Raw genomic sequence first — 26,662 nt, 5'->3', positions numbered from 1 at the left:
TATTTCTTTGATTTTTGTTGGTTTTGCATTTCCCACAGCAAACAGTAATAGCAGCAGAACTTTATTTTTCAAGTGTTTAATGGAGGAAAAGAACTAGTCTAGCTTTCTTGTGCTGACAGAGTTCAAAAGGTGAATAACTAGCACAAATACACACAAGATAGAGATTTTTAGACTTTTCAGGATTAATGACTATTAAGTGTTGGAACACTAGTAAATAATTTAAGAGCCTGCCTGTCTAGATTATGCATCTTTATGTACTGAAATTTAAATGAAGTGCAATAGTGGATCCCCTCCTCTCTTCTCCAGTCCTATAAAACCCACACAGAGGTCTTAGAGGCGAGATATAGGCTTTGGGTATCCTTCAGCCTGTAACGTACATAAAATATGTACAATTTCCTGGTTGGCAATAATTTTTGGAAGAACTGTGTAATAGAAATGTATGCACAACAATTATGGAGTGACTAGTACATCACTCCTTTCTGCTGTCAGCCACCCACTGGGACAAGAGAAGTGGGAATTTTTTCCTGAAAACAACTTTAGTTTTCACTTCAGAGCAAGGAGAGACAGGTCGGATCTAACAAATTGTGATTATTTCCATGTACAGAGTTTAGCTTGTGCAAGAACACCAAAGCAGACCTAAATCACCTTAGACAAGTGGAAGTCTATCTTAAAACTTCAGATCCAGATTTAGAGCTCCTTCTTAATAAGAATACTCTGCTGGCACCCAGAGATACCATAGTGGTACTCCAAACTGCACACGATTTCTGAGCTGAAGGAACTTATTGTTATGCTGATTTAACTGGAAAAGCTCAGAAGCCAAACTTGTGCACATTGTCAGCTTCTTCCATTTCTCCCTCTTCATTTCAGTCAACTTCATATACAAACTAAATTTAATCACCAAAATTGAAAGATTTCTTCCCTACTTTAGTATCTCCTACTTTTTCTCCCTCCTACTTAACAGTTTAGCCGAAAACCACAGTGCTATCCTAAAAAGTCCCTCTCCATGGACAATCTTATAAGGTCTCAGAAAACATAACAGCAATTCATCACTTAGGCTCACTACTCTTGAACATAAATCTTCTGCAGGTAGCCGGGAAGCTTATTTTCCCAAGCACCTAATGGTATCACAAACAGCCTTAAGACCACAATATCTAATACATACAACCAAGGAGGGAAATTGACATTTTGTACAAGTCTGGCTTATTTTTAAAGAGTCAACAGAAGACATGACTTGAAGTGGTTAAGAAAAACAATGAAATACAAACATTTTCCCCTGCTGCTGAGCAAAAGTGCTGTAAGTTGCTGAGGTTTCACACAGACGCTTTGTATGCTAACAATGTTCATGACACTGTTGCAGGGAGGAGGGTGGAAATCGGCTGCCATGGATAAACTATTTAATGGTGCAAGCCCAAGCCTGGCATGCCTGAAAACACTGCGAGACTGTGACCTATACAGTGCCACCATGTATAGATAGCTTTATTCATCCCCAGAGTTTATTGCCCCCACTCCACCCCCAGCTCTCTTTCAGGTTCATGGCTCAGAATGCTAATTGCCCAGCTTTTGTCTAGGGCTGGCTCACTGGCTGTCAAGCCAATTCTATTGCCTACTTGACAAATGAGCTCTTTTGCCTCCCTGCAAAGGCCACAAGGAAGGCCACAAGACTGTATATCATGCTTTTCTTCTTCACAAGAAAGTTTAAAGGGAAGAATTCAAGCCAACTTAGCAAAAAAAGAGAAACTAGGCACCAAGTCCACAAATCTGTCCCGAATTTATTTTAACCAACAGCCAATAGGAATCCTGTGAGCTCTGGATTATTTTTTTACATCCTACAGTTTTCACGTGACCTGGAATATTATCTTTTTACCTTGAAAATATTCTATGAAGCAGAAAAAGTATATATAAAGTATATACAAGTTGATGTCCAGGCTATAAAATCACACAGCTTGAACATAAAGCCACACAATTCAAAATAGAAGTTAATTAAAATCCTCCCCACTACCAAATGAAGTTTACAGTAGGAGTCCTGAATACCTACTAATGCAAAAACCCCTTATAAATTTACACATTACAAACATCAGTGTCAAGTTCAAGTTTGATAAAGTCAAGTTCATTGGGACAGCAGCAAATCTTCACAGAATGGTTGAAGTCATCTGGCCACCTAGCTCTGGCTGCATAGAACCATGTCCTCATTGCTTTGGAAAAATCTCCAAACACAGAAACTGCATTCAAATCCTCCCTGGGCAAACTGTGCCAGCACTCAGTCATCCTCAAATTATAAAAAAAGGGTGCTTCCCGCTGTTCAGGGGAAACCCCACCTGTGTTTCATTTTGTGCCCATTGCCTTTGTCACTGGACACCACTGAAAACAGCCTGGCTCCATCCCCGAGCCTACTCTTCCCTGGACTAAACAGTCTTTGTTCTCTCAGCCTTTCCCTGTAGGAGAGAAGCTCCAGTAGCTTAATCATCTACTCAGCCCTTTGCTGAATTCTATAGTATGTCAGCATCCCTCTTGGACTGGAGAACCCAGAACTGGCCTAGATGTGGCTTCGCCAGCACTGAACAGAGAATTCCCTCCCTCAACTTGTTGGCAATACTCCTAGTACAGCCCAGGCCACATTCGCCTTCTGTGTCACAAGGACACAGTGCTGGCTCATGGTTTGACTTTGTGTACCCCAAGTCCTTCTCTGACAAGCTGCTTTGTTGTTGTACAGTGTACCATTACAACAGCCCATAGTGCCTATGGGATGTACACCCCAGCCTTAGGCAAGCAGCAGCCTAGCCAGAGAAGTGTTGCTTTTCAGTTATGTTACAGATCTCTCAAGCCCTGGGCTTCACCTCCTTGGCTTGCATCTTCAACTCCTCATCAGCAGTAAGAAAATTCTGTCTGGGATCTAACTGATCTGCCCCCCACTAAATAATAGAGGGCCCATGAACACCTGGAATTTGATCTTGCTGACAGCAGCTTTTGGCCGCTGCCTGTCCTCTAAAGAGCTGAGTGAAACAAAAGACTCAAATTGGTTTGATACAAGTCAATTTTTTCATAGTTCTTCTACCAAACTCAAATTTATGTGTGCTCAAGAACTCTGCAGTTCAGCTACACCTATACAGCATTTTGATTGTTACAGCCATGAACTGAAACACTGCATACCAAGCATTTCAGAATAAAACAGTTAAAGAAGCTAGGGAAACATGATCATTTTTCAAGAAAAAACCCATGTTTCAAACCAACAAACAGTATTGTATTTTACTTTACTTGTTAATTTAGAAAAAAAAACCATGTAAAAAACCTAATACATATGGAGCCTGAGTCAATGCATATTAAACTGTGGTGGCTTTATTTGCTTGTCTTAAAACAACATGGCATTTTCTCTCACTTTCAGAATCTGATTAAAAATGGTTTAAGATGACTTGATAACAGATATCCAAATCTCACATAAAAACAAGAGCTTTTACTTCTGGCTATTAGCAGTTATGAATTGAATGTATTTTCCCTAGGAAAATATGTAAACCCTAACAAACCAGACACCTTCTAGCTGTTAAGACTGGCACAGTTTAGACTTCAAACACTATAGTTGTTTTCCCTTTACCTGCTCACTCACCCTAAAAAGGAATCATTTGTGCTACCTACTGTAATGATACAAAAATGTTCAAATCTCTTATGTAAAGCCACCCTCTAGAACTTAGACATAGGTACAAGCTCTGAGAGTATGTTGAGTATTTTACATCTTTGCTGAATAAAATACATCTTTGCACTACCTGAGATATCCAGCATCAGCATATGGCATGTAAATATACATGCACATTTATATAGGTGTGCAGTAATTAATATCCCATTACTGTTTGTAATGATCTCCTTCCAAGGCACACACACAAAGCAATTAGAATACAAGTTAACAACTCAAAATCTGTCCTGAATTTTTTAGAGGCAGAACTCCAGAACTTCCAAATCTGATATTTGTTTTGTTGCAAGCACTAGTTATTATACCTTAAATGAAGATTAATTATAACTTACTCAGTGTTTTCCATTAAAAGAAGAAAGACTTATTAGGTAACTGAATAACACAGCATTGTTAACAGTTTTATTATTTTTAATCTTTTAAACAAAGAATAAAAGGAAATCCAGGCTTTAATTTCAGCTATTGTCTTTTAGCAAGCCAAACTCTTCATCCAGTAACCCAAGATATAGTGACTAGTTTTGTAAATTATGCCTTGACATTTTAACTTCTTCCCAACTTCTGCAGCAAGCAAACTGAAAATTAGGCTCTGGTTCAGAAAGGTTTTCTCTTTCCCTGTCCACTCACCCCCCACACACAAGTACTTCCCGTTTCAAAGCTGATTTTAAAGTCTTGCAACAAAGGGTGTTCTAGTGGCAAGTTTCATTTGCACATGAGAAAACAACAGTTATTCTGCCTCAGGTTTGCATTAGTTTTCAGGGCCAATCTTGATTTTCAGTTTTTTGAGTTTTTTTAAGAGAACAGCAATTAACATGCTGTGTTAAGGCAAAGGCTAGTTGGGTATTTTTCAGGAAGCTGCCTTCTAAGACATCTAGGCTCTCATTCCATTCCTGGGGACACACTGACCATAGTGATCCAACAGAGTGTTTGTTGTCTGAGCTGCAGTCAATGTGCAAGGATTGAAATTATTAGTTTGTGGACAAGTGTCAGCCACCATTTCTTGCCAAGGTATTCTTGGAAAGATTGCAACCATGTTCCTGTAAGTGATCCAAGCTAAGGTTTTTATCTGACAGAGAGGCTTGATTTTGTTCCCGTAGAAACTGTGTGTGAACAAAAAATATTACTGTTTCAATATTTCATCAGAAAAATAGAGATAAAGAGGAAAAACAAAGTTTGGTGCTATATTCAACTTACCTTTTCATTCCATGCCCACAATCCAATCCCAAGAAATGCTATGCCAAGGAACTAAAGGAAAATGAAAAAAAAAAAAAGAGCAGGAATTAGAAATTTGTGTGGGTTTTTGTCTCTTTTTTTTTTTTTTTTTTAAAGATATATATTGACTCATCCTCTATTGGATAATAATTTTATCAGGACTGAGGGGCGCTCAGTGAGAGTTTTACAATATGTATCCAGTTTATTTTACAATTCAACTACTTTCAGTTGAAGAATTTAAAACTTGCACAACTCAGGGATGTCCCACACAGGAACAGTAAGTGTCACTTTATCAGTGCTGAGCAAGCAAAGTTCTTTTCAAGTTTGTAGGACTCAAAGCAAACTCCACAGTCAAACAACACTTTTGTTTGCTATTTTACTATTGCATCACCACTGCCTGCACAAAGCAATTACCCTCTCAGAACTCTAACAGTGAGAAAGTGATTTTAAAAACTCTAAATACACATTTATTATCAGTTTTAGCAATGCTGTCCACATAAAATAACCCATAATTTCTGAGGGGGAAAAATAATAACACTGGTCTGAAAGACTAAGAATTTTTTAAAGCCCTGCAGCTAATATTTGATAACTTTTCTGATACTGTTTCACAAGGGAAGTTCAATTTCCTTTCTCATCCAAGGGATTCAACAGCTCCAAACTCAAGAGATAGTGTTTCCTCCATGATGAGAAAGGGAACACCATCTTTGATTTTGTTACATCTGTGTTCTCCATTCCACTGAATAATTTAAAATGCATAATTTCCCTCCAAATCTACAGGGATTTCGTACAAAAGCTACACTAATTATCAGTGAAAAAAGCTAAACAGGCAGAATAAGCACTCCGTCTCCCAACATCATTAGTGTAAATTTGGCACAATTCAGTATCAATCAAGTAAAATGTTTAAAAAACTTTTAGTAGATGTCTGAGCACATCCTTACATGTCCATCTGTCCAACTTGCATATTGTATTTTAAAACTGCCAACTAAAACGAAAACTATTTTCACTGTAGTTTCAGGGCATGCAATAGGATGTTGCTCAAACATAAAACTGATTTTGTCATTCCTCCACGCTGCAGTGTACAGACTTATTTTGGCACATAAATACCCTTTCTCTTAAGATCTGTGTAAACAGTGAAGAATCTTAATGATTTCTCTTTTGCAAACAGAAGTGTTTTTCTGTTGAAAAGTGGGAGGAGGCAGGAATACCAATTTTAAAATCTTTCCCAGAAGCGATTTCAACAGTTTCAAACAAAGACTCCTTCCTTAAATGCACTTTTTTTGAAGGGGCAATTTTAGCTCTCTATGACAAGGATATCTGTAACTCTTTCTCAAGCGGAATACACTCACTACAATGCCCTGAAGTTCCCAAACACCCCTTGCATTTCTGTAACTTTCTCCTCCAAGTGTGCTGCTCCAGCTACCCAAAGGACTATGCATACCGGGAACGAAATTTTTCCTTTTTGACTTGAAGAGCCATTATTGTAAATTTGAACAATACTAGAAGTCAACATTCTTCAAAGGAAACTGTTGCAGGCTTGGCTGCATTTTAACAAAAGATAAATGTAATTTTTTCTTAGATGGAAAGCAGGACTGCTGGTCAAGAAAGTCTTATTTCAATAGCCTTAATTATTTATAAAGTACAAGATGTAAATTTGAGGAAGTCAGTACAGCCTCTTCTAATACGCCACAAAAAAGCTAAAAAAAGGTCATCTTACCTGTATCAAAACTCTTCTTTTAATGATTATAAAGCTTGCCAAAAGATTGTGTGTAATCTTCCTGACTGCAGTGATTATTTGAAACTTGAGATAAAGCTGTTCAAGTTTCCAAATCTTTCTCAGACAAATGCAACTTTTTCCTTTGCAGTAACAGGCTCCTTTCCTTCTTTCTTACACAGCCAAAGGCACCACAGCTAAAAGAATGGGGCTGGGGAGGGTGGGGGGAAGTTATATATTATAAAAATCCATAAGCTACATTTGGAAGTGGCAAATTGTTATTTGTAAAGGGGCACAAAACATAATGTTTTGTGAACAGATTAATATGGTTTTGAACAGAACAAGCATGGAAAACTAGAATGGAAGTATTTGATCAGTGCAACTTTACATTCACACATATCAGCTGCAGGTCTGACCCAGCTTCACTGACTTTATATAAATTTAATCCAGCCAGGTGTCCTGATCCTTCACCAGAACTTGAGACCTAAGGATAAGATTACCTCATGGGTTGCAAAAGGTGACTTACAGTAAACTACAAAGGTCTCAAGCCAGGCTGATCTCATCCCTGTTTACAGACTGGGCAATCAGACCACACTGTGTTAAACTGAAGCACCAAAAAGACAAGGTGGTCTAGCTTCTGTCAAGAAAATCAGAAAATTCATTCCTCAGAGCTTTTAAAGGGATAAGAGAATTACATGCTGCTCTGTTCTTTCCATATCCTAATCCAGAAATGCATTTTTGAGCAGATAAAGAACAATGAGCAAGATCCATTAGCAGAAAAAAGATTCAGAATGGAATCATGAACTCTATCATGGGATGCTGTGGAAATCAAAAGCTTAATGGCATTCAGAAAAAAAAAAAAGGTAATTAACAGATACCCCATAGCTATTGAAATGTGATACTGATGCAGCTTCTGGCTCAGAAAGTTTTTACACTGACACTCACTGGGAGACTGAAATCAGGAAAAGATTGCTGCCTGCATGTTTTGTTGGTTAAATGCCTCCTGCTGTGAAGAAAGTTTACTTGCTCTACTTAAGCCAAAATACAGAGGTAGGCAGATCACTCACCTAAGCCCCTGCATTCATGCCCTAGGAAAGGCTCACCTTGGCACAAACACAGCCTGCTCTGGGGATAAAGCACACAGGAATACTCTCCATAACCCCCACTGGCAGAAAACAGATGTTCATGAGAAGCCTTACACCTCTCACCATGATTAACTTCAGATTTTCTTGACAATTATGAAAGAAACTTCTGCATAGCCTAAAATTATTTGGAAGTAATTCCAATGAGCAATAAAAAGGTGGAAGTTTACCTCATTATCAACAAATCATTTTACAGGGAAAAAGCCTCAATTCTCCACAGACATCTAATAAGACCATCTGGCCTAACTATAAATGGTCACTGCTGCACAGCATTTCAAATCTTGATTTCCTTTTTTATACATTCATTTTCAGGGGAATATTAAAACATTTCTCTGGAGCATTAGCCTTACAAGAAACACTTGCATAGCAGTATTTTCCCAGCCCTAAGTTTTCTAATCACAAACAAAACTCAAATGTTTTCATATTTCTTTTCTATAAAGATTTAATGTATTTAAAAGTAGAAGGTGTAGCAGTACTTGCACTGTAAGTATGGTTGTGAAACTTACATGCCTTTTTCCAAAGTGAATTGACCAGCATTTCAAGCTGGTTTTTCAAGCATATTTTATTCTCAGTCTTGCCTGCCTGGAGGAATTTTATTCTTTTTTTTTTTGTAAGGATGCAGTATCACACAACACAGCACTGTATTTAAAGGCTATTGGGGCACACAGTAACAAAAAGACCAGAACACCTTTGAGAGGCACTTAACCGTAGAGTGACCAGCCATTACTAAATATAGGGAATTTTTCATCTCAGCTGACGTCCTTAAATAGCTTGGCACCAGTTTTCAACTAAATGGACGACAGCAGAAGGCCAAGCAGTAAGAGGTAGGTTAATGTGCCACATGCATAAACCAGTGTACATTCAAGTGTGGTTGCATTAAACACTTGTGAGAGTTAGAAGTCTTGTGCAGGCACTTCATTTCACCTTCCTTGTGACAACACAAACATACCTGCCAAAGCTGCCAGGGTTCAGAAACAGAGCTTTCTGGCTAGAGTTTTTCTGGTTTTCTGGGGTGGGGTGGCCAGGGGGAGGTGTTTAAGTCCTGTATCTTGGCAGTGTGAAAGACTCCCATTTGCCCTTCCCTTTGAGGTGCCAGAAGAACTTTGTGCATGGTATTAGCACAGAGACTACCAGGATTCCTATGGGCACTTCGGTGCTCCTGTATGCTGTAGGTTATTCACTGAGCAAGACTTCCTGCTGTGATTCAAGCAGCACAGCACAGAGCACAAGGTACAGTATTTTACCAACAGCACAGCGGTGATCAGGACAACATGAAGTATAGCATTTCACATCCTGAAATACAGTCAGGAAAACACATGACTCCTGAGCTTTGCACATATATAAAACAGTGCTGACAAGTTCCTAATTGAACTCCAAAACCCCAAACGGACAATTTTTCCCAAAGAACTTCCTCTGAAGCAGTCTGTGCTCAGACTCACTCAAAATTATTTCAGCTGCAATACTCACTGCTTCTTTAAAGTACTTTATGCTAAATAAGTTCTTTTGCTTTTTACGCCAGGGCAAAAAATGAGCTTAATGTATGTGTCAGTTTTTTTCTGTGTCAAAAAAGTATTTAGTTGTTGGTTTTGTCCACTTGTTTGCTTTTAAGTAGCTCTGACAGAGAAAGAGCACCAAAGTAGAAATCAAAGTTTCACATAGTTTTCATCTCTCCTTCATGCCACTGATGTGCACTCTGCTTAAAATATGTCACTTAGCGTTCTCGCAAGCAGAACAGATAGAACATCCTCTCAACTCTACAGCTTTCACCTGGACCAGTATCACATGGAAGGGAAGTACCAGAAGTCTGCTCTTATTTCTTTTTCAATATGCCCCCATTTCAATGACTTTTCCACTCTCAACATAAATTGTTAAAGCATTTCATTTTCACGTGGCTAAAGAAGCGTGATGGTGAAAGAAGAGGCAAACTGCTCAAAGCACACCTATACATTCACACATCTATGCTCATGCTTACAAAGAATGCTCTCTTCTAAAGCCCATTTCTTGTTTGCCTTGAGATTAGAAACAAGAAAACTCCATGTACCACAGTCAGTGAATGAAGGTGCTGATGAAGGTGCTGCGTAGGTGACTAATTACCATTTTAGTTCATGGCGACATTCAGACATGGAATACAAGATGTCAAACCTATTTCCATTTTATGTGCAGTCTCTAAAGAACATTATACTATATTTCACAGATAACTGTTTGGTAAAATCTTTTCCTTCCCGACACAAAACCCACACGTGTGGAATTTAAAAAAACAAAAGATTTCCCAGTTTCCACACATTTTTCTCAGCTAAATCAGAGACTTGACTGATTTTTATAGAACTATCCAAAGGAGAAAAACAAACCTGAGAACACAATGAGAAAAGCTGCCTGCTCCATCTTGCAAGGATCCTTTGCACAATGTTTTCTAATGAAAAATTTAGGTGCACATGACCACAATTTTCAGAGCAAGACACTATGGCTGTTAATGCATGTTTTGTTTTCACCAGTATGGGGTTTTCCATGTTGTCTGACAAGAATGCAAAATATATATACTCCCCCGCCACTGCAGATCCAATTGCCATCAGTTTCTTACTGTCATTTCCAGCTCCTGAATTGTAAAAGCAAGACATCTGCTTTCTGTTACTGTTGCTCTACGTATTAATTTACTGCTTTCTGGTAGTGCAATTGAATGCACTGCCAATCAGATTGGAGCAAGAGTCCCTTAAGACTAAAGTCCCTCTCCTCTTGTCCATAGAACTTGATATTCTGTAAAACACATAAAGGAGGATGAATTATGCCCTATTTCCCCTGTTCCAACTTTCGAACAACTCCTCTCAAGCCTAGACAAAATAAATTTAAATCTTTTCAAATGCACACTGAGACTCTTCAAACTCAGGTCCTGATGCCTGAAGAAAATACTTTATTTGGAGCAGATCTATTTTAAAGAATAAATAAACTTTAACATACCCATCTCTTTGTAAAATTCTTCAATAAAAGCTTTTGGGAGTTTAACATTTTCATTTCTGTGAGATCTAGCTCATTTCCTAAAACTAGTATGTCCTGGGTTGTAAGATAAGCTTGTATTCTATTTGCCATCTGTTGGAGGTTGGGCAGGTTTGTTATCTCCTCCAAGAACAATGGTTTGCTCTGAAGAGGTAATGGTTTGTTAATGGGCCATTGACTGACTCACTGCAGGCCTGGTAAAGTAACACCATCCCATTGTGAGATGCTCCACCCAGAGGGGGAAGCCAAGCACTCTTTTATTGTATAAAGGGGTACCTTTTGGGAGACAGAGCAGCTCTCTCTTTGCGGGATTTTCCCAGAGAAGCGGCTCCTTCGGCAGGACTCCCGAGAGAAGCGGCTCCTTCGGTGGGATTCCCAGAGAAGCGGCCGGAGTGCGGTGAGGCGGCGGCGGCGGAGCTCGGAGGCGGCCCCGGCGCAGAGGAAGACCGGCCCAACTGCCACCAGATCTTCAGAGAAAACTATACCCTTCTAAAGATCACCACTGCAGCTGCAGTTCATCAGCCACTGCAAGAGGAGCAGCTGTCATTTCAACCAGACTGGTACCAACACCCCGAATCCTCAGGTTGTGGACTTTATCACTAGTTTTGTTTGTACCGATTGCATTTCCCTTTTTTTAAATTGTTATCTAGTTTTCTCCTAGTAAAGAATTGTTACTCCCATTCCCATATCTTTGCCTGAGAGCCTTTTAATTTAAAAATCCTAGTAATTCGGAGGGAGGGGGCTTACCTTCTCCATTGCACAGGAGGCTTTTGCCCTCCTTCACAGACTCCTGTCTTGTCAAACCAAGACATAGTATCTTTTTCCCCCCATGTAAAAATCAAAGACCATTAAGGTAAATACCCCACCACTACCACACAGAAGCATTCAAAAAGCCTAGAGTTGAAGTAACAAGACATCTCCATTCACAGTCACTGTGGTACACGCATCTCCCATCCCTTCTCTCCTTTCTGCTCTCTACTGCAATTTGTTTCATCACACTCTCTTCTCTTTGGGCTCTCCTTGAGCCCAAAAGACTTTGGAAAGGTGTGTACAGCAGAACTTCTCAATCTTTCTACAAAGATCTCTTCCCTGCCTTCACTTCTGAACTACACTAAGTGCTACATGTCCTTCTGTTTTTCCTATTCTTGTTCTCATCAACACCATCCCATCTCTAGCTCAGTCCTCACCACTGCAACATCCACGACTGAAGTAATTTTCTATTTGCAAAACCTTCCAAAAATTATGTAAGTGGTGCTTAAATAAACAGTATGGGCTTAAAATATAAACACACACAGTAGAAAAGTGCAAAATAAAATAAGAAAATGGGGAAAAAACCCTAAACCTGAATTTGACCTCCTCTATCATTACACTCATCATTTATCTTAGGCAGGTTGACAATGCAAAGTCTTCTTATTCTGACATACAAGTCAGGTATGAGAAGAGGTCTAAGGGCAAAGAAAGCATGTTTTGCTTCAAGCCAGGGGAAGGAAAAAGGTCTGGAAGGAGAACTGCAAATGGGTCATTTTCCAGGTTTGTTTTGCTGCCCGGGGTTAGCAGCTTCCAGCCCCTGAGGGCAGGTAGGCCTCTTCCGTCTGTCTTCTTCCTGCTGCTGCGCCAACTTCATTCATCCCAAACCCCCTGACCCGAGCTTCAGACTATGTAGGTGCATTCCTACCATGAGTCTTCATATTCTTTTTCTGAAGCCACCGTTCCAATAAAATTTTGAAAAATAACACCACACACAAAAAATCAGAGAATACATTCAGTCTCATTAGGAAACTGATACACAAGTTCTCACTTATTTCAGTCGTAAGCAGTAAAGTTGTAACATCTACTTCAGGCATTTGATACAGCAAACAGAAACAATCTGAGCTAGTCCTTTTCCCTAGTAACAAATGGGCAATTACATTGCCTGCCCAATTGAGTGAACAGCTGAGAACATCAAGAGTGCAGAGCCAGGAAACACAAACAGGTTGACTTGTCAACACAGCAGGATACTCTTGAATACTCAGCATTTCCTTTTGGGAAAGCAGTCTCAGCTCCTAGCTGCACTTGTAGGCTGCAGAGAGGGAGTCCCAAAATCTTCTATCCCAGCTACACAAGCTGCCACATCCCAGGTTGTTTCATAGGAGATTGTTTCTCAGAGATTACATAGGAGATTTAAATGTCAGAGATTTGTTCTCTTCGCTTTACAGAAAAGCAAACACGTGTGGAGGATGAGGGAGGAATGAGAAGACTGAAGCAGTCTGGACAGAGAGGCAAGTGAACACCAGCAGCTTTACAGAAAAACCTATGGCAAACAATTTAACTTTCCTCTCTTTCTACTTAAAAAAAAACAAAACAAAAAAAAAAAAAAAAAAACACACAAAAAACCAACCAGCACAGTAAAGAGTGAGAAAAGAGTGAGCATCAAGCAAACAGTGCACACACCCCCAAAACACAAACACACAGAGAACTTTTCCTAGCAACTTTCTCAATAGCTTTACTGCCTCTTCCCTCCACCAAACGCTCATTCCTGGCTCTCTTCTTAGAGTCCCCCACAATAAGATGTTCAAAATCATTTAGAAACTGGTTCCACATATATCAAGAAATCATAGCTTGAAAAGGTAGGAAGTGAGTCAATGCAATTTAATAACATGCCAAAAACTAAGTTCATGTGCCCAAAATCCCGGGCCTGCTTGTAGAGTTTACCACACTTCTCATCTGACTCAGAATTAGAAATTCTCTTTGAATTTGAATAATGGCAAATGCCCAAATGTATGGCATATGTTAATACAGGAAATAAATCAACTTACACCAAGTGTGGGGTGATGCAAGAGAGAAGGAGACACTAGAAGGGCTGTGGTAGGTTTATCAAGAGTTGACAGCCTACCAACACTTCACTTTACTAAGGCGCACTGAGATGTACAGAGGCCAGCAGTACTTTGTCAACATAAACAAAAGCAGAACCTAAAAAGCCACACCCATGCACAACTTCATTTTTCAGAGATGTAGTGGGAAAAAAGGAAATCCAAATGCTAAATAGGCAGGTATCTCAATTACTTTCTAATACCCATTATTGCTATCAGCAGTCTGGATGCACAAGACACATATTGCATAAATACTGACCAAAATTCTTCATAGCTTTGCACTTGGTAGCCATTGCAAGAGAGGGAAATGTCTCAAACGGAGGAGTATTTTTAGCCAATATCAAAATTTCCTGTGTGTTACACTAACTACCCAGAACTAAAAAATTCAGGTTATGTATTAGAAATGGCTCTATGAACCTCTGAGTGCAGCTTACAGAAACACTAGATGTCTGCTGACCAGAGCTTTGAAAAATTCTTTTCCAGAACATAATTCAGGTCTGCCTTTTGTCTTGCAGTGTGTTACTTCTAACTAATTCTCAAGGTTATTGGATATAGATTAAATAAGACTATTCACCAAATTAAGCTATACTTTTAATTATGTTGACATTAATCCATGCTTTAGTATCTATATTTATACTATATCTTTCTGATTTTTCCAGCAAAAGTAGAATATTCAGGGATTGACATCAATTTGTCCTTTCTGCAATAGCACACTTCACAAGGGCAAAGTAAACAAAACTGTGATTTGAATTTCTTTTCAAACACAAGCAACATGGAACAAACAACTGACAGCAACAAATGGTCACAGTGCTGTTTACCTGAGGGGTTTGTTCCTAGGCAAAAGTTCCACAGTTTGGCAGTCGAAAAAAAGAAAAAAAAAAAGGTAGCTATAAATCAGCTGTTTGTCTAAATGAAACAGACTGCTGACCCTTTGTCTGGTTTGCAGATAGCACCAAAAGCACCTCTATTATTTGTCATTCTCGAACAAGGTGTTGGGGGCTTGACTAAACATGCAGACAAAATCCTCTTCACTTCTTTTAAGATGCCCCTGTTTAACAGCCTGGGGTGGCTTTGCTGCTGACACTTTTGCTGGACTCCTGCTGAGGATACAAATACAACACTCTCATTGCTATTTAATTTGAGGGTTAAACATGCTTTAAGAATAAATGCATTGAAAAAACAGAACTACACTGGAAGATATCCAGTTCACTATGACAGAGCCTACTCTTCTCATATAATTTGAGCTTAGCCAACAGTATGAGCACTATCACCTACATCATATAAAATGCTCATTTGCTTGCAAGTGAAAACTTTTATTCCCAATTTTATTGTCACTTTGAACTACATTATTTTCATAACTACAGTTCCTGATGAATCCCCCAGCTTACTTACTGTTTGCACAAACCTCCTCTGCTTCACACAAACACTAATAGCTGATTCCTCCACCAATACCTAGCAGTAAAACAAGGACTAGAAAACATCTTTAAAGGATCTGGAAATGTAATTGTAGTACATGCAGATGGCTCCCTAAGAGACAAGCTATAAAAAGTAAGTGACTAAGACCCTTGTGCTGCAAAGCTGTGCTCTTGCAGTCAGTCTTTGCCTATCACTTTTTCAAAACAACACCCAACAAAAAAATCCCCAAAATCTGTGCACAAAGGACTGGATTTGGTTTGACTTCATGCACTCACCCATCACTTCAACTTAGTCCCGCAATTGCTACTCCTCATAGGAAAAGTTTCTTTCTCTCTTTCTGCTCAGCCCCAGAAGGGTTTCAAGGCACAAGTATATGAGCAACACAAACCAGCCATTTAATTATAGAAACATGAATACTAGGTAAGTTTCTGTGCCCAGCTGGATACTGTTTAAAAAGTGAATTTAAAAAGGCATTTTCTTTTTTACTATAGAGTGCCAGCAGTAAGACTCATTTAAAAACTTCAGCTGTTCCCTATGGAACAATCACCCTGCACAAGATCTCAAAAGGGACATCTTCAATGCACACTCTCAACTCCAGCCTTCCAGGCTAAACCCACTACACTCACCTTGATCAGTTGGAAGATAACATTATTTTCCAGAGTACTGCCTTTAAGAATCCCACTGCATCTTATTGGAATAGTGATGCTTTGAGCACATTACACAATAGCACTGTTAGGGCAAACAGACCTCTGTCACCCTGAGGGGCTCAGAAAGCCTCCTGACCACCCCTGATACAAGACTCCTCAGCACCAATAAAACAGTCAAGGATAGAAAGAGATCAAGGAACATATGTTCTGATAAACCTGTGATAGAAATCAGGGCAAAAGCACCAGCCAGGACATTTTCTCAACTTTGCTTAAAAGCCTTCATAGTACATCTCGACACTACAGATAATTCTATATATTAGCTAACAGGTAATTCTAATGATGCCTTTATATAGCAAAGAAGGTGTCTCTCAGCTGCTAACTGGGGAAAGTTAATTCCTGCTAAAACCACCAATGTCAAGAGGGTACCCTGGTAGAGGAAGGGTAAAAACTTGAGTGTAAAGGAGAACATGCACAGCATTCAAACTGCTAACCCAATCCTGACAACTCTCTGCCTCACTGCAACTTCAATCCATGCTATAAGAGAAAAGAAACATTTTGCAACACAAAAGTGAAAGAACAACATTACATAGAAAAAAACCTATTTTGGTTTTTCCCTAATCTGAAAAATAATGCTTAAATTTTACCCAAAGTTAATAGTGTCAGAATTTCATTTTTCAGCCACTAACTGACAAACACAAGCAACAGGAAAGAATCCAACGTGAAAGCCATGTTTTTACAGAGAAGCATTTGGAAAGGAAACTGCTCTTAAGATAGCTTCTCCTGGTTTTCAGCCTTGCTTTTGTTTAAGAGCAAGTATATTTGGAAGCTGATTCTAAATTTAAGAAGTAAATGCAAACAGAACCAAATAAAGTTTAACTGAGCATGAAAAAGCAATATCAAACACATTTTTCCTGTTTTTCAATAATTCCATTTACTGATCCTCTTTGAAGCAACTGAAACTATTTGTATATTAACAAACATGCCTAAGAAAGTCCAGAATGCTCTGCCTGCCTTCTCTTCCATTTCAAAACACTCCAGCCTAGAAAATTTTCCCATTAACCTGTGCTGTTGTTCATCACTACAAGGACACTAGAAACCTTTCAAAGCATGAATTGTTTTCCTTTAACTGTATGTGCATGCTTTCCGATATTTCTTTATTTGAGCTGAAACATAGGAAACAGAAAGAGACCTTTAACTCTGGTCCTTCCCTGTTGCACAAACACTGCAATTAACCCTTGCACTGGGCTACCCAGAGACAGGGTAAGAGAAGAACTCTTGAATAACACACAGCTGTAGCATCTGTAACCACGACTGTGAAGCTATCAGCAAGAATCCTTTCCAGCTACTCATGTCCTTTCCATCACATAGTGAAGAAAGGTGACCACAAACAAATTGAAACAGCAGGAGGGCAGAACATATGGGACATACAGATGGAATGAAATCTAGCAATCTAAACACAGTGTCATATACTTACAGACTAAGAAAATAACTGCTATAAGGTGAAAATTTATTCACTGGAAACACAACAGAAGAGAGTCTTGAAATTACATGCATCAATCTGTGAGCTAGCAAGTTGATGGGATACAGAAAGAGAAAATACTTGACATTTAATAAAACATTCTCAGAAAGAATGTAACTGATTTCTAAAGGTTTCCCTCACTTCCACTATCTCTGTCAAAATGTAAAATGACTAGCACCACCAGTACAGCTGTAGCCTGCTAAATGTGGGCTCTTCTTTCGAGATCACACTGCCACTGGCAGTGCCCAGCTGCAGAAGTTAAAGCTTATGGGTTACAACTCCCATAGGTGACCCCACCAACACTCACCAATGAAACTGGGTTCGCAGGAATTTTGTAAATGGACCTGTAACACTTCGTAAGTGGCTGGGCGTGTCACCATAAAACCGCACCTTTATTAACTACATTTCAACCTAAACAATGCTAGGGAGACAAGGCAGCCCGGAGAGTGTAGGCTTAAATGCAAACACGCAAACAAAAGCATACCAGATTACAGCCCCGAACTCCTTAGAGTGACAGGTTTTTTTTATTAAGGAACATGTCTTCAACAGCTCCATCTGTGACTGCTGAACTCCTGGTCTCTCTAGTAAATCATCAGGCTTGTGTCACACAAACAGTAAGTAAGAGGGTTTCCTAGGATCAGGCCCGTAATTGCTTTACTCCAATGTCACTCTCATTCATTCAACCACCCATGATTAGCCCTTCCCACCTGCCCGGAAAGCACAATACACTGTTTCCAGAGTGGGGTGGAGCTCCTCAGTCCGTCCCGTTAAATGTGTCTGCATAAAATCACCACCTAATTCCATGACGTTTGGTAGAGCGCTGACCCTATTCACACAGAAGGCATGAAAGGAGCCCAGTGTAGTGGAACTGCGTTCCCGGCACGGTCGCGCTCTTCTGGCTGCCCTCGCATGACCTCTGCTTGGTTTCTGTCACTGCCAAACGGGCAGAGCACAAACAAGTGCAGGGTGGCGTGTCACATCCCCTCTCTCGACGCACCAAATCGAGCAATTAGACTCTACAGCAGACACCCTCAGGGCATTGAAAAGAGCGAGCAAGGGGAGCAGTGTGTGAAGACTGAGGCACCACGGATTGCTTTTTGTCTCTCCTTCACTTAGTCCGGTAATTAGCACTACCAGCTCTTGCCTCAGGCAGAGCAGAAGGAAAAACCCTGTATAAATTGAAATGATATGTCCCAAATTAAGCAGCGGGGTTGCCGCCCTGCCTGCCATTACAGTCAATATATATGATTTCTATGTAAAATGCAGGACAACAAATCAATCCATAGTTTGCTACGCTGTCAGTGTGGTCTACCACCGACTTGCTTGGAGCTCCTACTCCCGCCTCTCCTACACAATTCCTACAAGATACGGATGCTTGAGGCTGTGCTACAGGAATTTACTAGCCCCAATCTGTAACATGTACAAGCCCCTGCACTCTCAACCAACATAATCACATTTCTGCACAAGGAAAGAGCTTCTCATCAGCCATGAGACCGTGAGGAGGCTGGAGCTGCGAAAGAAGCAGCAGGAAAAAGCCCACACTCCACAGCGTTCCAGTGACTAAAAGAGATTAGATTTGGCTGCTGGCTGAGCTGTCTGTCCCCATAAGACACTGCATCTATTATCTATCTAAAGGCATGAAATACAGCTAATTTTTTTTTTTAAGGTTTGAAAAAATTACATTGTTTTAGTTCTCCAGGCAAAAGATGCACAACAATCAGGATATACAAACATACCAAATTGTGGCACAATTCCCTCTAGTTTCCCTTCTGACTTTAAACAGTAGCCAAGAACAACTAGAAGCTTTTGAAAATTCTCTCCATAATAATTGCTACAGCGCCTAACTTAAGAGAAACAATTTATTACAATTAACTTGCTAAAACTGAGAAGTGGACCAAAAAACCATAATGGGAAACTGGTAAACTCTCCTTAATTCTATTGACATTAATTCACATCACAGAATTAGAAGGCCAAAAATAATACCACTGTCTTTGAAGCCACTTGCTCCATCTCCTCTTAGTATGCATTTTTATTTTAGAAAGAAAAAATTTAATGAGTGTCTACCAGCTTTACCAGATTTTCTGTTCCTTAAAATTGCATGCAATCAGTTTTACAAATGAAATTGGTTTACCTCTTCATTTGAGAATAGCTACCTGTATTTTTGTACTGTCCCACAGTTAATTTTTCTAAATGTTTATCCCCCTTGCTAAATTAGGGCATCTTTTAGATCACAGACTCCCTGGAGAAGAAAAAAATAAAAAGAGGTTCCACAAATACAGATTCCATTCTTTTCATCAATTGAAGGATTCCCTCAGTTCTTGGCTCCCAGTAAATGTGAAATAACTTAATCCAGTTTGAGTCCTAAGATATTCATACATGCTTATAAAATACACCCATTTCTTTTTTCTTTCTCAACAAATCTCACTAATCAGTGTAACACAAACAGATCCTTCCTACTTCTGCCACATGAATCAGCAATAAATGGGAGCAAAACCAAAGACCCTAAGCTGTTTGATACTGTGTCCTATGCACAGGATTTTTTTGGCTACGTCCAGTATATTTCTATGCAGCCTTCCCATAAGCCCAGAGTGAAAAGACTGGAGGTTTGCACCAAAGTAAGGAGACAATCACTCTATGGGTCAATCTCCACTGACAGAAGCAGTGCAATTAAGAGCTCAGCTTAAGCTCTGATTTACACTTTCTACTTAATTCACTCTACCAAATCCTGTCACCGAGGGCTTTCTGAAGAATACAGCCACCCCAGGGACTCCAGGTGCACACAAGGAAGGCAGTAAGACAGCTGATAAAATCACCCCAAATACACCTACTTGTATATTGGCCCCAGGCAAGCATTTAGAGCTTTGGACAAAAGATCTCTGCCACAATGCATGGTCTTCTAGGGTAATGAGAGACACTACTAAATGCAAAATCAGAACTTTGATACATTTTTGTAATAACAAAATTTTTCATATTGACCAGAATATTTTTCTGGCTTTAAAAGACAAAATGAGATCAGACACTAATAAAAATACCACCTGGATCTCAGACTCTTCTACCCTTCCCATTTTTCTTGTCTTTAGAGTGTGTGGCTCTGAGTCCTTCCTAATAATTGCTGCACAGTTAATATTACAAATTGAGATTTTTATTCCTGTGTTCAATGATGCTGAAAACTGCCCATGTGAAGAAATCCTCTTGGAATTACACCAAAACTCCTGCTATTCTCAGTGTGTACAATGTATGGTATGGTAAGCTGCATCATAAGCATCCAGGTTAAGTCTTCACTTGCAAAAAACCTCACTTCATAAGGAAAATTAACATACCACCCTGCCATAGCTTGCAAAACAAAACTAAAAATTTAATAAATAAACCCTGAAAAATACAATATCAGTTTGTAAAAGTTGAGGAGGTGAACTGTGCTCAATTATCTGCCTGGAGTCCTGCATGACATCTACCAGTCTCAAAGCAGTATCTAAGCTGTGCTTCATTTTCAGAGATGGTGCACTTCAGTAGTCTAAGTATTCGATGCAGCACAGTCCACCTCATTATTTAGAAATATTTTTTAATGCATCCTTACATGAAAATTTTCACTTTAGATTTTTTAACCTGAATGTGCACCTTAGAAACTTCTTTGATCCACTGTAAAAAGATAACAATCCAGTAACATTGACATCTGATCAAAGGTGATATAATCTAATGAGTAGTCCTTCATCTAACCCTGTTATGCCTTCACAAAAAGGCACTGAGGAACACCTTCTAAGTAAAATGTATCATTTTTATCAAATTGTAGACAGACACCTATTTTTAATACTCTTGCATAAGACCATTGCTACTGATTTTGTATAGGAGAAAAACTCCCTATGGAAGTAAAATTCCTTTCACCCCAAGAGTTGTCATCACCTGTATTCTTCTGCTGCAAAAGAGCTGCCAAAAAATGTTTATACAGAAACAACCTCATGTCCCCAGCACCTCTCCATTTATACAAGAGCAAGAGCTTTGCTAGAAGCATGTGTATGAACAGCAGTTTTTACACAGGACATTTGATCTATTTTTCAGTGAGTCTTCGTTGAACAAGCCACATGTCCTGCGGCACAGATAAATGCATTTCCATTGACTTTTCCTACCAACTGTTCAATTCCATTCCACAAAAGCAAAACTGCAAGTTTGACAATAAGAAGGATCAAGAAGTGTTTATTCAATTAGCAAGGGGAATTCTCCACTGAATTATTATTGAGTGAATATTATATATTCTTATATCAAATTACAAAAAGTAGGGCACACTTCAGTGAAACCATATAGTATGTTTTTTAAAAATCAAAGAGTGATTGGGAGCAATAGATTGAGATTGATACCACCGCAACACAGATAAAGAAAAAAGAAACCAGTCCTGAGTTAGGGCAAAGACCTCTTTAACTTTTATTTTAGAAGTCATAGTCACCTAACAAGTGCAGTATTTCTCCTCAGAAATCTAACAACTAATATTTAATATATATTTCATTTTATCTCATTGGTTTTATTATATCACTGAAATTGGTATCACTGACACACCTTCTTACAAACGTTCAATTAAGAGCCTGGTAAAACTTGTATGAAAGACAAAACCACTAAGACAAAGTGTACAGCATCTAACTGATCTGTTTGGCTGAATGAAGAACTAAAAGCAAACCTTTTTTTGTAGTCCCATGTTCAATTTAACATTTAGAATGCTTTATGCAACATCCAAAACTTATATATTTCATTTGTAATGTTTTTCATTATTAAAATTTGATCTGTCTACCAAATTCAGCTAACTGGGAATTAGGCCAATTAACTGTAAATATATTTCCCTCCAAAATACGAGTAATACAGGCAGTAGAATTGCAGCAAGTCTAAACAATATGAGAAGAATGAACTTCAAGCTATTATCAATTTCTTGTGTACATCCTCAGTAAGAGAATTTATTTAGCACAAAGGAGCATGGTCAGTTCTGTTGGGCTTATTCACATTACATGGTCAGTTACAGACACCCAGGACTAAGACTGCAGCTTGTTTTTGAGAACTGTTTTTCTGAAACACTAGCTTTAATTTGCACTGTGGTATGTAACAGAGAAAAGGGCAACTGTATAAGGACAAGAGATTGCAGTGGAAATTCCAGGAGAGCTAAAGTAACTGGCTATCTGTACTTGCACTGTGCACCAAAGCTACTGTGCTTCACAGAGAACTAGGAGCTCCTTCCAGATCTGGTGTGCTTATCACAAACTACTTTGGGCCTAGAGTACCGAGCCTGGGGCAGGGGCAACCACAGAGCTGTTTTTAGAGTAGGGCTCTGAAATGCCTCTGGTTTAGCTCCCACACCTTTAACTGGGAGAGAACTGACAAGCAAAATGCATTTTCTCTTGGTGTATAGAGGAAGCTTCTCTGTTTTCTGTTGAAGACCATCTAAGACATTACAGAGAGAGAGCTAAGCAGTTTTACATGTGCAAAGACACATGGAGTTAAATGGCAACTTCTGTACAGTGCTTATACTGCACATGAAAAAAGCATGCAAGTTTACTACCACAAAACAAATAAATGCCTAAAGCTACACTCATGCTGCTTAAATCCTCAGTATGCCAAAGGAACTTGAAATAACTTCGGAAGACAAAATCACCAAAAAGAGGATTACAACACAACATCTGGAAACTGCTGCATGCTTAGCAAAATTGAACATTAGCAGCAGTGCAATGTTATAGCTGCCGATAAAAAGCCTTGGGCCTGAACTACAAAGCACTACGCTCTTTACTTTTCACTAACTTTACAATAAAAACTACTCTAAAAACATATATAGACCTTTCTTCTTTTTTAGCAGTAGTAACTGCAATGGGGACCTTTTATTAGCAGTTCCCAAGGTCATGAACTTTTATTTACATATCAGACTGTTTGCCATGTATTGTCGATAATCTGATGATTAAAGGTCTCCCAAGTCCCACAGACATGATAGACCGTGACAGCTTAATGACCTGCTTATTATAATCTGGTGTAAGATACTTCTAGAAATTAATGTTTTCCCGTTCCAAACTAGTCTTGGAAGACGTTTAGAATGAAGAAGCTTAAAAACAAGAGTGAGAGACCTGAAGCTATAAATCAGACAATGAACTGAAAGAAGCGATGACAGCAGCACCTCCAGAGTTAACGAGCAGCTTGACCTGCGGTACACACACAAGTTGATTATCAGGAGTGCCTGGGAAGTGGCTGCCCACAGCGAGCAGGGGCTGACCCAGCAATGAGACAGCAGCTACAGCACCCAAGTTCTCACCACGGTTTTGCCACTGACCTGCAGCAAGACCCTACACAGGTCACGTCCCTTCCATGCCTCAGTTTTCCCTATCATCTTTTGTGTTGTCCAAATAGACTGAATTCTTCAGGACAAGGCCTGTCTCAAAGCTGGCAATTGAGTACAATGCTATCCCTGTTGTAGAAGCAAAAAACCTCAGTAGTTTCTCAGGCTCAGGAAGGGTAAAGTGTTGATGAAACATTGGTTTCTCATTGTTCAATTAAATGAGACTGAATCTGGGGGATTTTGACAGATTATTGCTGGTTCACTTCCACTTTAACATACTGAACACACAAAGAACACAGCATGTGAAAAAGCATTTAGCAAAGATTTCATTTTAGCAATACTGCCAGTGCTCACTGGTTTTGACCATACACTATTACAGTGGGTTACAAATCCACTATTTGATAGATTTAAAGTCTAAAGAAAGAGAAGGGAGGGAAAAAGGAGATAAATGTAGATGTAAAGGAATGGCTCTATGGCCATTTGATAAAAATATCTAGGAAAATCCCAGAGGAGACACAACAGAAATGCAGAGACTCATCTTTTATAGAGGCCTGTCCTAAATGCCAGTAGAAAAGAAATGTAAGAGCAGCTTTATCAATCATTCAGAAAGTTCTGATAAACTTTCATCAGCACCAGGATATTAAAGGCTGTTTTGGTACCTTTTAGTCACAGCAGGCAACTATACTTTAAAAGATGCAATTACCTTGTGTGACAAAGCCAACAACTTTCTTTTCCATTAAAAGCCTTAAGAGTCAAAGAAGGAAGAAAAGAAAAATTAAGCAAAGAACATTAAAAGCAGGATAGAAGGGGTTCGTGTGACCGTGCTGTCTAGTCCATTTTCTCCTTTCTTGTCGTAACTAAAGTGCATTTGGGATCAACATAATTAAGTCTAATAATGCCACAGAGAGCAAGGGCACTAAGCTTGTTTGCTACAAGCTGCATGTCCTTGCCCTTGCCAGAACAATGTGAAGTGCTGACCAGATTGAAATCTGTCCTTTGTGATATTTTTTACCACTCTAGGACATCAGAAATACAATTCAGGAAACTGGTAGTGGCCAAAATCACAGATGGACCCCAGGCAAGTCAATTAAAAAATACGATCAAAAACATGAAAACAAAAGAAAAGGAAACCAAAATTGTGATAACATTTCTCTTTGTGGCAGTACTAGCTACCTGCTATTTTGCCCGTTCCAAAATTCTTCATCTGTTCTGCATATCCACCCAGTTCTCAGAAGAGGAGAAATTCCCCTGTGAAACGAGGCAGATTTCTTCAATTTCTTTTGCACTGCAGACTGCATTCATTGCATTAGATTTTAAAAACAAACAGAAACCCTAAGAAACAAGAACAGAAACTTGTTCCAACATGCCTGTAGGCAACAATCAGCTTTAATCAGCTCCTCCAGAGAAACAAATAATCCAAACCCCACATAATAACCGTCCCATGTGCTGAAACATGACCTAAGTTTACTGTTCAGTGACAAAATGTTCATTCTTTAATGTTCCCTGACCATGTTATTAGCAATAAAGACTGCAAAATAGATCTAGTTTTCCATATGAATTACCAACTTTAAGCGACTACTACTAATTAAATGTAACTTCAACTGAATACTAGCTGTGCAGTCCCAAAGATGTTTAAAGAATAATTTCAAATTAGAATGTTGAAGGCTGAGTTGCCTTTGCTTGCTTTTTTTTTGTTGTTGTTGTTTTGTTTTTGTTGGGGTAAGGTTTTTTTGTTTTAGTAAGAAAAAAGTAAATTAAACTTACCAATAGAAGTATTTCTAGGAGATTCATGTTTTTATCCAAAATGTTGATTCTGTTCATTCAAACACTTTTATTTCTTCCCACAGACTGTCAGCAATGACAAGACTAAATTCTCCATCAAAACTGGTAGAGTAGTCAAAGCGAGTGAGTGGCTGTGCGGCGCTCAATTGGTGGCTGAGGTTAAACCACAACAGCATATTGGAGACATGAAATAACACAGAATGCTTAAAAGCTTGGAAGCTTCACAAGATAGAATCAGTTCAAGTGATTGACCACACTCTTACAAAAGTTCTTCCTTACAAAAGTTCTTCTGTGCTCTTCCTTACATCTAATTCAAATCAACCCTCTTCAGTTTGAAAATATTACCCTTTTTTTTATCACAACAGGAGCTCCTAAAACATTTGTTCCTCTAAGCCCTCTTTAGGTACTGGATGGTGCTGGAAGGTCTCCCCATAGTCCACCCCTTCCCCAGGCTGAGCAGTTCTCAGACTGTCTGCACAGGAGCCCCATTCCTCTGATCCACATTCTGGACTCGCTCCAACAGCTCTATGTCCTTCCTGTGCTGAAGACCCCAGACCTGGATGCAGTACTCTAGGCAGAGTTTCATGACAGCATCCTTTAAAATATTTTTAGGAATCAGTGGGAAAAGGATTTTAAGCTGCTGTTGCTGCTTTGTAGTCTACAGAATGAAAACACAGGCTCCTGATGACCCACTTTGTTATGTTTGCATGTACCAAGACAAATTCTGCCAAGCCCAGCTCCACTTGGAAAAGCAACTGAGTAACCATTATCTCAGATACTTACTAATTTCCAAAATTAATAATGACTCTGAAGCAAATCAAGTAATGAATGGAAGTTTCTTTTCCTCCGTTCAGAAAAGGACAAACAACTACCAAAAAAAAAAAAAAAATAGGCTGGCAATTGTCTCTGTATTCTTTAGAAAATAAAACCTGATAAATGGTGTCCCTGCCCATGGCAGGGGGGGTGGAATTAGATGATCTTTAAGGTCCCTTCCAACACAAGCCACTCTGTGATTCTGTGTTGGGAAGACTATTATTATTTCATGACACGAGACTGCACTTCCCCCTGTGCATTTCAAGTGCTCTTAATGACACCCACTGCATTTAGATCAAAAAGGTTTCCCAGGGGACACTGACACTGCAGCTGTGCATTGTGCTGTTGAATTTATTTTCATTAATGTCAACGTACAAAGTAAAAACCTTATTTTAACAGCAATATCCACCTACAAGTTCTCTGGTGCCTGTTCTGGGCCCCATTACCTTCAATAAGACTAATTAGTCTAGAGCATTTTGAAGGAATTTGAATTAAAAGGTTCTTATTATCAAGTTTGGGTAAATAGTCCTAGTGAGTCTACAAGGACATGACAGTGAGAACAAGGAGAACAGGCTGAGTAAGCAGATAATTACCAATATTTCCCTACCAAAATGG

General features: G+C 39.2%; 1 protein-coding gene across 3 annotated transcripts in view; it reads right to left on the bottom strand.

Annotated features, from left to right (window-relative positions):
- The window catches only part of TSPAN5 (tetraspanin 5), an 82,465-nt gene that overhangs the window by 18,954 nt on the left and 36,849 nt on the right, over positions 1-26,662 (bottom strand). For 2 of the 3 annotated variants that reach the window (XM_021550333.4, XM_085579065.1), the window contains exon 2: positions 4,868-4,918. The exons of the other annotated variant lie outside the window; for it this stretch is intronic. In XM_021550333.4, the coding sequence (XP_021406008.2) occupies positions 4,868-4,918 (51 nt within the window). The remainder of the gene's footprint in view (positions 1-4,867; positions 4,919-26,662) is intronic. 3 annotated transcript variants of the gene reach the window in all.

This window comes from Lonchura striata, chromosome 4 (assembly GCF_050655825.1).
Source record: "Lonchura striata isolate lonStrDom1 chromosome 4, ASM5065582v1, whole genome shotgun sequence".
Lineage (NCBI taxonomy): Eukaryota > Metazoa > Chordata > Aves > Passeriformes > Estrildidae > Lonchura > Lonchura striata.
The sequence above is the reverse complement of the archived record's forward strand: the minus strand, read 5'-3'. Positions and strand labels throughout refer to the sequence as shown.